Source organism: Marmota flaviventris, chromosome 5 (assembly GCF_047511675.1).
Source record: "Marmota flaviventris isolate mMarFla1 chromosome 5, mMarFla1.hap1, whole genome shotgun sequence".
In the NCBI taxonomy this organism is placed as follows: Eukaryota; Metazoa; Chordata; class Mammalia; order Rodentia; family Sciuridae; genus Marmota; species Marmota flaviventris.
The window spans coordinates 101,022,323-101,034,490 of record NC_092502.1 but is presented as its reverse complement, the minus strand read 5'-3'; the positions used below and the strand labels follow the sequence as shown (position 1 = coordinate 101,034,490).

Sequence of the window (12,168 nt, the reverse complement as noted above, 5' to 3'; positions counted from 1 at the left end):
AATTCCTGAAAACTTAGCAGTTGACTTGTGAGCTGACCCTCATGGTGATTATACCATCCTGAGGGTACTTTGTCCTTCTGGCTTACAGGAAAGTCATCAAGTTCTTGTTATGCCTTCATTTTCAGCCCAATACCCTATTGTTTACAGATTTATATTTTCACCTGTCCTTCAGAAGTAGGAAAAAAAGAAATTTCTTCTTGTTTTCAAAGCTAGCTCCTTTCAACCATTCCATTCTCTCAAGTTCCTGTTCTTTTTTGTGTTTTTAAATTTTTCTTTCTCGAGATCCTTCAAATATATATAAAATAAAGACTACCTTAAGCAATGGTTAACTAGACTGAATATAGCTGTAGGAAATAATTCATAGGTTTACAGAGACATGTTCAAATTTATGTTTAAGGAAGATAATTCTAGAGGAACATGAATTCAAATTTGAAGACTGTTGCAAAGGGTTCTGGCAAGAGATGGTAAAAAGAGTTGTAGGTAGTGCTGAATAAGACAAGAAGGAGTAAGAGAATTTGATAATCATTCATTTCACAAATTACTTCACAGGGGTGGTGACAGTGTGACAGACAAAAGAAGCACAAAATTGAGGTAATTCCTGTTTCCAACTTGGTGACAGTGGATGATGATGCTACTCATTTATATATAAGGAACTCACGAACTAGCAGGCTTAAGGAAATGTCTGATATGTTGAATCTGAAGGTACTAGTAGACATTAAGTTAGAACTGAGCTATAAACACTATAAATATAGGTAAAGATTTATTAGAGATCAAGACTACAGATCTAGCTTCAATTGAATGAATTTTCATTTTGTGCTGGTCACAATACCTGATTTATAATTTTACCAGATTTTATGATGGCTAAAACCACATGAGGACTAGGGTTGTAGCTCAGTGGTAGAGCGCTTGCCTAGCATGTATGAGGAGCTGGGTTTGATTCTCAGCACTGAATATAAATAAATTAAATAAAGGTCTGTTGACAACTAAAAATATATATATTAAAAAAAACACATGAAAACATTAAAATGGGGGAAAAACAAGATAAGAAAGCCAGGAATGTAATTAGAAAATTCTACCAATTGAGAAAAGGCAGCAAATGTGATTGGATAAAAATTGGAGGAAAATATTTAAAAAATCAAGCAAGTTAGACTTTTAAGAAGCAGCAAGTAGGTGCAGGTTGACTAGAAAATATCTAAATTGCTGGGTGAAGCTTAAGCCTTTTAGCTTTCTGAGACATAGCTAAAAATAAATAATAAAAGAATACTTTAATAACAATATGGAAAAATAAAGAAACATTAAAATCACAAATGAAAAATGAATAGACATTTAAAACAAAACTAAGCAATCAAATATTTCAGAGATCAGGTATGATGAAGACAGAAAAGAAAGCATTCTTGTTTGGTTGGTAAATAGTAACCTTCAGAATGGGACTTTCACAGAATTTGAAATGGGTTGAAAAGTTGGTTGGGAAGTCAATTCAATATGCCTTAATTTATCTCCTGTGAGGTTTTAGGCCCTGCACTACTGTGCAATGATCAAAGATGGGAAACCCAAGGAATCCACCCTCCAGGAGATAGTGGCAAAGGAGTCACAGTGTGAGAGAAATGGATGGTTGTTTGGGACTGAAAAGGGCTGACAGGACCTTTCTATCAGCTATCTCCTGCCAATTCCACAGGAGAAGAGGACAAGAGGTTTAAGCTTGTGTAAAGATTTTGCTTACTGGTATTACATTCCAAGAAAATTCCAGTCAAAGGAAATGGATAGGCCAAAGAAAAATTCTTTTGGAGGAGGGAATGGGCAGCATATGCAAAAAAGTAACAAGAGGTAGAATAAAGAGAATAGACAGACGGATGAGTATTGAAAAGAAAGAACATTTCTATTTCCAAGATAAGAACAAAGAAATATGACTAAAGGTGTAATGATATTGCTGGTGAAACTTAGAATCTGAAGAAATTTGAGTCTAATGGTCTTTATTTTTTTCTTTCCTCTGTAAAATATGAGACAATTTTAATTGACAGGGAAGGGGCCAAGATAATGCAGGGGACCCAAAGAGAATAATAAACTACTGTACCAGTCTTTGAGGAAAGCAAAAGTAGCTGACTAAGGAAGAAGAGTAGTTCAAGCATCAGTGAGGACTCAGCTGAGGTTCAGCATTACAGATTTAAAATATACTGTAATGTGTTAGGTGTAATTATAGAATTACCTATTAAACATGATGGAAGAACTAAAGAAGCGGTTCTATAAATACTTCAAATATAACATTTAAAAAAATTCCAGAAAGCAAAAACAAAACCTTGTTATCTACCCTCTAAATCTTTTTTCCTACATTCCTAACTCAGTTGTGTTATTACTATTGCCTGGATGCAAAGACTTAAAAACACTTTTAACTTTCTCATTCTCTTTATCCCTAAATCCTCCCTCTGGTACTACCCTATGCTTCATACAAAATGTCCACTAAGATAAAAACAAAGGATAAAAATGAATATGTAGAAGACAGACAAAATCACAGAACTGGAAGGTCAGAATCACAGAATAAGAATCCGTTATTTGACAGATGAGAAAATTAAGGGCTCAGAAAATTGCCTAAGTTAGATAATTCAAGAGTTCTGATAAGAATGCAAATTTGTAAAATATTCTGAATCCTAATACCCACGATTGTGGTGTAGTGGTAGGGGCCTGAGAATTAACTAGAGGGCTTCTTTTTGTTTGTTTTTAAAATTATCAGTAACATTTTAAGTACCTTTCTTTACAGATAAAGTACTTTTCAGATAGCTTACCTTATAGCACTGGTTAACTAGAAATTAGGGAGGGCAACATCAAGACATCAGAACTGGTGGAAAAGTTAAAAATATTTTTAGTGCTCTTTTCAAATAATGAGCTTCTATTGGTATAAAGCAGCGCCTATTTGAAATAATATATTTTTATTTTCTTTTGTTTTAATTACTATAATAGGTCCTCACTTTTTTCCTTTCTCTTTTTCCTGGAAAGCTAGTGAGTTGATAAGTATAAAATTGTACTGAACAGTTTTTTAATTTTTTTTTTTGCCTGTCCTCTCTTCCTCTTCTGCTAAAAATTCCTTTAATTTTCCTTGGTAACCCCAGAGTTTTCTCTACACAGTTTGAGTCAGGCTTAGGGAATAGGCATGTGACCTAGACACAGCAGAAAAAATATTATATCCCTGTCTATAACTTTTTTATTAATAAACATATGACCTCAGCTAAGCAAGTTCAGTTCGGTTATTTTCAGTTTCTTTGTTAAACCTATAAGGAGTTGTTTTCTTTTGCCCTGAACTGGAAGCTGTGAGGATATGAATCTGAAACTTCACCCAGCCTCCTTGCTATGAAAAGGGAAACAAAGGCAAGAAACTAAGTGACTAGGTCCTGATGAGGTTCTTTGAATTCTTGGAACCAAATATGCCCAAAGTCAAATTTAAATCTGAACTTTTCAGATACATGATGTAGTAATATTTTCCTTCGGTATGAATCTAGTTTGGTTGGTCTTTATATATTGTGACCCCAAATAATTCATCTTTAAAAAAAAAGCTTGCTAGTTAAGTGATCCAACCTTATTATGCATCCAAGCCAAAGCATACAGTTCTTTGTGAAAAAGATAAATAAGGAAAAACTAGAATTGGTAGATTATAAACAACATTCCAAACAAGAATCTGAGGTCAAAACTATAATGCTTAAGGTCAAAGAAGTTCAAAACGAAAATCATATTTTCATTCTGAATTAAAAACAAGAATTTGCCCTTAAAAATGTTTCTCCTACCGTCATGTATGAGTGCCATAAAATATTTTTGATCAAAATACTTTTATAGGATGAAATTGTAGACAAAGATTATGAATAGATACATATATCATGGATAATGGTAGGCAGGTTTCACACTTTCAGAGAAGTTGGTTATAACCATGGAAAGCAGAAAGGCTAGAATGAATTCTGTAGTAATGGACTGAAAAATTGAAGCCTTAGCTGCACTTGTGTTGTTGATATATAGAGATAAAGAGAGATATAGATACATGTGATATGTAGACACAGAGACATCTATCTTCTAGTTCTGCTGGTTGGAGGCATAGAAGCTATATTACTCTAATGAGCTTTAAATACCACTTTCCACTGAAAAGACCCAGGACTCATTAAAGAAATGGCTGGGGAAATATGAGATAAGCTTCTGAGTGCTCAAACAATAATGGGCCATTTTAAAAGCAGAAATGAGGCTAGAGATATAGCTCAGTAGTAGAGTGTCTGCCTAGCATGTGTGAGACCCTGGGTTTGAAGCTCAGTACTACAAAAGAAATCTCTAAAAGTAGAAATGATCCAGCTTGAAGAGATTCCCACTGGCCAAATTTAGGACAATTTTCACAAGCTAAACCCACTGAATATATAATCCATCAGTATATATGAGCATAAATGAACATGAATGGGAAAGAAAGAATAGCCTTCTTGTTCTAGTAGAAAGACATGTAATATATGGAAAAGGAAAGACAGAATTAAAAGATATCCATATGGCAACCAACAAAGTAAGAAATTCAAATAAGAATCATCAATGAATGCCAAAAATAGCTGATGAATGTATAAGGAGGAAGGGCATATTTACTATAGCTTCAAAGTTCTGTATCCAAGTTAAAGTTACAAAAGGAAAAATAATAATTTCCATTTATAGAATTCTGATAAGAAACACCTTAACCAAATGATCAAAATTAACATTAATAGTAATGGTACAAGTAACCATATATGCCTCCTAAAATGACATACTGAGAAAACCAAAAAATTCCTGGGGTATTCTTACTAAACATATGAACACCCAAGTCTACTCATGAGTAAATATCAAATAAAACAAAATTGTGAGATGCTCTAAATAATAACTGGCTTCCATTTAACACAAGTGCAAGAATGAGAGAGACAAAGAAAAGCTAAGGAACTGTTCTAGATGAAAAGAGATAAGACATGATATATAACTGCAAAAGAGAACCAGGTTTTCTTCTGTTATTAAAGATATTATTGGGACAATTGGAGAAATCTAAATAAGACCTGTAGATTAAAAAGTAGCATTAAGTCAATGTTAATGCTCTTATTTTGATCATTATTTTGGAGTTAAGAAGTATATTTGGTTTTAGGGAAAGCACACTGAAGTACTTAGGGATAAAGTTTCAGGAAACTTAAATGATTCAGGAAAAATATGTTTATGTATAGAGAGGAAATCATAAAGCAAATGTGGAAAAACATTAACATTGGGCAATTTGGGTGAAAGGTACATGGCAATTCTTAGTACTATTCTTGTAAGCTTTCTGTAAGTGTGCAGTTACTTCAAAATAGTGAAAAAACAGTCAGCAAAGCATATTTGAAAACAGCAAAAATAAAAACAATACTTTAGGGTGCTTCCCTAAGGAGTCACAGACTTACGGAATTAAAATAAACTAATTGTAATATTAAATAAATACAGGAAATGTAAGGAAGTTTGTATTCAAAATAATATAGATGAGTTGTCACTAAAAATATAATTTGGGTAAAAAAAGTTCACCTTTTATACCTTTTACTTCTGTTTCATAGAATCCCTATGTTTCTACTACAAAGTTACCAGTTCTCTATAATTTCTTTCTTGTTCTCGTAAGAAATCATTTTCCGGAGAATGTTTTTCTTTTTCCTGCTCAAGATGATGACCATTTCTCTTCAGAAGAGAAAACCTGCCCTCCTCCCACTTCTTTCCCATTTGCATACTTAGAATGAGAACAGATGCTTCCACATGTGGTGTTTATTAACCAAGGGGACTGCTTTCAGGCTTCTTACTTGCCTACATTTGCGCTGGTCAAATACCCATTTCCGATTGATCATTGGACATCAGTATGATGTGAACCTCCTGCAAAAGTTCTTAGTTCTAAACAGGGTCTAAAATAATGCAGAAATAATGATCTGATATAGTCATTCTCCTACCCCTAGTGCTCAGCTCTAAGAAATGCTAAGAGATGGGGTCTCTAAGAATCATCAGAATGCAGTGATCTCTTCTTCTCTTTGCCTCTATCTAATCCTCTTCACTTAGATAATATACTCCCGCTAAGCACAACACACCGTCCTCAATATCAACTCTCTAAATGCTGCCCATCAGTGGTTTGTAGGAGATATAATCTCTGGACAAGTATATAGAAAAATTGGGAGTGAAGAAGATGGATAGTTTGACCTGTCCTCTGGCTGCTTGCAATGAGCAGTTGGGATGGTTTGCTGAACTAAGAGTGAGAAAGGAGGGAAGGGTCTTCTTGCTTCTAGGTGGAAAGGCTTACCCACTTAGTTAAGGTGGGATGTGGTTGTGTTTTAAAATCTGGCCTCATTAAACATGCAAATAATATAAATTCATTTCAGATTCTGACACTAGGAAGATTGTCAGTTTTTTCATTATGATTTTTTTTTTTTTTTTTTTTTTTAGCATCCTTATGGGCATTTCAATAGGAAGTTGCAAGAAGTGTATTTTGAGCGGCAAGCCAGATGCCATTTTAAAGTGAAATCTTGAATTAATTAGTTAAGGCAGATAGCAAGAAGCAAACAAAAACATAAACTCCTCTACAGCACATAAGCAAACTGAAAGAATTTTGGAGCAGTGAAGTTATTCACATTTCAACAATCTGACAAAAGGGTATCAAGATTTATTGAATAGTTCATTGAAGACCCAAAAAGAAGCAACATCATATTTTCTACCTCAAATAACTTCATTTAATTAGTAAACACCATAGATATTAAAACTAAGAAAACTGGGTAATATAAATTAATAACTTTTCTCTTTATATGATAGTTATTTACCTGAGAAGGAAGTGACTTTTGCTTTAGAATAGCAACAGACTTACAATGATTTTTCTGTTATTAAACACACTTCATTTTTAACTTCAAGTTTAAATAAACATTATACATTAGATAAGTTTCATGTTTATTTAGCATTAAGGCCACTGCTAGAGAATGAAGCCATCCCTTCTGGGTAGCTGGGTTCATAGACTTGTCAAGTGGAATAGAGGCCAAGTCCCCACTGACTCTTTTGACTTAAGAGCCTGTGTACTGTGCACACACTGTACAAATTCACACAGCAGCCTTTCTTACATATTGAAGAACTCAAGATTTTAAAGACAAGGAGAAAAAACATCACCAGGATCATGAAATTAAAATCATATTAATTTTGTGTTTGATAGCTTAGTTTTCAACCTATTCATATATTTATGCACATTACTAAGAAAGAAAAACATCCATAGTCAATCACTGCCGCAATAATAAAAGGAAAATTCCTAGAATGTTAGGTACATAAATGTGAGAGAATGGCAATTTAGCTAACAAGCACAAGGAAAATGTGTACTTGTTTTCTGAGGCAGCAAGACAGAAAACCTATGTGTAATTAATACAAGTACAATCATAATAATTTGGTTTCCTCTAATTGAGATTGATCATATCTGACAACTTAGTTGATTATTATAGCTATTACAGAGGATCAAACCATTTTATGACTAATATAAACTACTATATAAGATATTGAAGTATATTTAAATCACACCATTTTTAATTATCTTTGAAAATATGTTAACTGATGTAGAATGTATATTTACAATTAGCTCTTGAAATGAAAAAATTACATAATTTTAAAATTGGGTATTTTTCTAAAAAACATACACAAAACCTTTTTGAATGATTATTCATAGGATGGATTGCAAAGCTTTCATAAACAGCATATTTTTGTTTTTGTTAAATGTTACAAAGCACAAGTGTAAAAAATTTAGAAGGTGTATATGTATGTATGTATGTATGTATGAATGCATATATATATATATACTCACTGAATTGGCATTTGTTGGGTTTGGCCAAGGTCTACCACCACCTGGACCCCTATAAAACAATATGATAAATGAAATTTTAACCTATGCTTTGAATGTTTCACAATAAGTAACAAATCATAAAATATTAGTGTTTATAATTAAGTTACCATGCAATTCTGAAATTACTCTCTTTATGTTTATTTTATTAGCTTTATTATTTCTTAAAAAACTTTTATCATTTCATGAAGCAGTTTCTTCCCAAATTAAATTGCTTCTAGTAAGGCCAGTTTTATTTTAATATTGTCTTTATTTTTATAAACAAATAATGGTAATAACCTATTGCAATTCATACATGTATCTAAATCATTATAACATATAAAAAACACTATAATCTTGTGATATCAATATAAGAGCCATCTGTATCTCATTTAAAGTGAAATTATTTGTAAAATATAAGTAGTATTAATTTTTGCTCTAATTATTAAACTATGAATAAATATAAAAAAGGTAACAAGAGATATCTTCTTTACCAAAAATCAAAGTATATATATGTATATATATATATGTTACTTTATATGTCTATATACAAAATCTATATTTCAGTGCCATTGATGATTTAGTTAGTAGTAATGAGGAAATTACTTTCTTATTTTCATATTTTTAGTTCAAAGTAGTGGCCAGAGTAAATATTGAAAAAATAAGAGGTAACCTATGTGAATGCATGATAATCTATTACTTTATTTTAGAGTGGAGGAGAATGTTGTATATTCCATACCTTTTAAGGGCATACATTTTTTAAAACAAACTTAATATCCGTTAATTAAATCAAAAAGGTCCCATTCTCATATTCTAGTACTTAGTGAGTAAAGGCTGTCTTGTGAAAAGGAGACTATTATCAGCTATTCTTTTGTAATTAGTACTATTCAAAAATTCCTTTTCCCAGGCTGGGATTGTGTAGTTCAGTGGTAGAGCATTTGCCTAGCATGAGTGGGGCACTGGATTTGATCCTCAGCTCCACATACAAATAAATAAAATAAAATAAAGGTATTATGTCCATCCACAACTAAAAAAAGATATTTTAAAAAATTCCCTTTCCCTCCAGTCACTAGGAGTGTGAAACTTTTTTTAAGAGAGAGAGAGAGAGAGAGAGAGAATTTTTTAATATTTACTTTTTAGTTTTCAGTGGACACAACATCTAATTTTATTTTTATGTGGTGCTGAGAATCCAACCTAGTGCCCCGTGCATGCCAGACGAGCGCGCTACCGCTTGAGCCACATCCCCAGGCCAGGAGTGTGAAACTTTTTAATAAAAAAAAAAATAGGTTCCCTGATTCTATAGACCTTAAACGTAAAGTACTAGGCATTAAATAAAGATGCTATCCAAGTTAGTTATGGTATTACTCATATTTGGTTGGAATATTTAGATCTGTTTTTAGTTTTGTTTTGGGATTATCTGGGGTATAAGGGCAGGAAAGAGTGAATGTAGACCCTAAGAACATCACATTCTTAGGGTCTACATGTTTTTCCCAGTTTGATTTGAAGAATAAAAGAGTAAAGTAAGATACTAAAAGGAAACTTGATTAAAGTCTTGTCCATAGGTAAAAAAGATGAGGAGCACTTGCACTGTCTCAGGAAGTTGTTGCCTTTATAAGATGATGATGAGATGATGATGATGAAGAGGAGGAGAAATTTACAATTAATTACTGACTTTAGAAAGATGATTCTACATATAAGATTCCAGATCCTAACGGGAAGAAAATAAGGTAAAATGTACTATGTGTATTGATCAAGTAAAACATTTGGGTAGTAAGACCTAGCCAAATGACTTGTTTAATGTTAGATAAAAATGTAGTTAAAAAACTGGGAAATATCTACCTTTACACAACATTAAAATAAATCATATCCAAATCATGGAAAAATTTAAATGATTATATATAATGACCTCATAATTTTGAAATATTATATCTAAATAATGTTATACAAATAAGACATTTTATGTTATTTTAAAATCTAATATTAAAATAACATGTAAATGTTAAATTATAAACATACTGTTATAAATAATATAAAATATCTTTTGTTCATTTTAAGAGTTTGATAAATACTTATCTATTTCCAGCATATTATGTATTTATATTAAACTTTATTTTAATATTATAAAAGGTTATGTATTGATAATTCATATGAAAAAAATGTAAATTTCGCAAACACATACAATGGGGTACAATGAGTAGTTCTAATAGAAAAATTACTTAAACTCAGTAATTCCCACTCCTTTTGGAAGTCATCAGTATCATCAAGAAAGTAAGCTATAAATTATAGCAGACATTATTTTGAAAGAAAATTTCTGTATAAGTATAGTTATATAGAATCAGGCTGGCCTGTTAGAGGTATTTTAATACTGAATCTTAAATTTTTTGGAAATCTGTGAAAATATAGTTTTTATTTAGAAATGTACCACTAAGTTTCCTTTTAAAAAAAATCTACAATGCGTTTGAAAACATTTGGTCACAGTATGTAAATTCGACCTTAAGTTACTTAAATTAATATTTGGGTTTTACTTATATACCTGTAGCACTGCTTGTATAAACACTGAAAATAAACTTTTAATTTTAAATGACACTTTGTACAATTTATCCTGAGTTTAGAGCATGGAAATGTAAATATATCAATGTAACTGTTAGCCAATATTTTTTAACAACAAAGTTATCAAAATTTTATTCTAAATGGAGTATTCTATAATAAAGGGATACGGTTGTCAATTAGAGTACATTATTTAATTTTTTAGTGGCCAAATTTGGGTATTTTTCTTTTTATTATATTCTCATGTCAAATAAGAAAGAATGACAAGCTAAAGAAAAATCATCCAGATATGATTTTCTGGCAGGTTTCTCCTTCCCAACTCACAGATATTTTAAGTAGTTAAGTAGTTTGAAGATACAGTTAAAAAAACACCAGTTTTTTCTTTCATTTTTAAGGAACCCAACATTTAAAAAAGATGACCAGAAGACAGCTACAAATGTCAGTTAGGATAACTTGTTTGCCATTACCCAGACTTACTTTGTTTTAAAGATAATAAATAATGAAGTAAATTTCAATTAATCTTACTCTTTTAAGTGCAATGGAGGTAAAACGTATTTTTTATGTCTCTTTAAACTTATTTTACTTTGTTGGGACCATATCAATAAAATAATTATTCTCTCCAATTTCCATACTGGAGAAGTTTCTCTGCCAGAAGAAAACATTTAGAAGTATATAAATATTTACATTTTCGTTGTCTTTGAAGGAATCTAAATTTGTAGAAAATGGAAAATAGAATAACACTCCAAAAAGAAATAGTAACAGAGCTGGGGCTGTAGCTCAGTGTAGAGTGCTTGCCTAGCACACAGATCCTCAGCATCACATATAAATAAATGAATGAATGAATGAATGAATGAATGAATGAATGTATTGTGTCCATCTACAACTAGAAATGTTAAAAAAAGGGAAAGAAATAGTAACAAATAATAGAAATTGAAATCTGTAACACTTAGAAAGTTGTGTGTGTGTACGTGTGTGTGTATGTGTGTGTGGGGTGTTACTGGGGAACAAAACCCAGGGTCACTCTACCACTGAGCTACATCCTCAGCCCTTTTTATTCTTCTTTTAACAAGGTTTCCTAAGTTGCAAAGGCTGGCTTTGATCTTGCAATCCTTCTGCCTTGGCCTCTTGGAGTAGTTTGGGTTTACAGACATGCACCACCATGTCCAACCAAAAATTTGAAATTCTTTAAGAACTAGAAATTACATTAATAGTAAAACACTACATAACAGAAAATATTTTAAAGTATCTAGAATACTTAAATAAGAAACCCAAACCCAAATATCAACATAAATTATAAAATTAAAGTCCTATCCATATATTTAGACCTGATAGTCCAGGCACTTAAATGTACCACTCTAAAGTATATACTTAAATATATCTGTGTGAAAGGAACTAGATAATCTTAAGCAGCTATTTGAGTATCTTAATGGTCACATGAAATTTTTTCTCTTACTATCCAAAACAGGTTAAACTAAAGTTGGCAGTGTACAAAATAATATTAGATAATTCAGGGTTGATAAGAGTATTCAAAATAATACTCCTTAAAATCTATTGCATTTTAAATTGAGAATCTCAGGCAACTTTTATATATTTCTCCATTTTTCTGTTTAAGCTTTTGAGATAAGCACAAATATCATTCACTCCCTTTCGGAGTGATCATTAATAAAAGTCTTTAAGAAACTCAAGAAGAGTCAGACTTCCTATCTATTCATTTTTATTTTAAAAGTGAAAAGATATGATGGGAAAATATGACCTCCTCCCTGCACCCTGTTCTGTTAATTTTAAGTCTGGGTAGTATCCAC

The 12,168-nt window shown here is 31.7% G+C and overlaps 1 protein-coding gene across 6 annotated transcripts in view; it reads right to left on the bottom strand.

The window, feature by feature from the left end:
* The window catches only part of Ssbp2 (single stranded DNA binding protein 2), a 333,116-nt gene that overhangs the window by 28,328 nt on the left and 292,620 nt on the right, over positions 1 to 12,168 (bottom strand). For all 6 annotated transcript variants that reach the window (XM_027927778.2, XM_027927775.2, XM_027927777.2 and 3 more), the window contains one exon: positions 7,805 to 7,853. In XM_027927778.2, the coding sequence (XP_027783579.1) occupies positions 7,805 to 7,853 (49 nt within the window). The remainder of the gene's footprint in view (positions 1 to 7,804; positions 7,854 to 12,168) is intronic.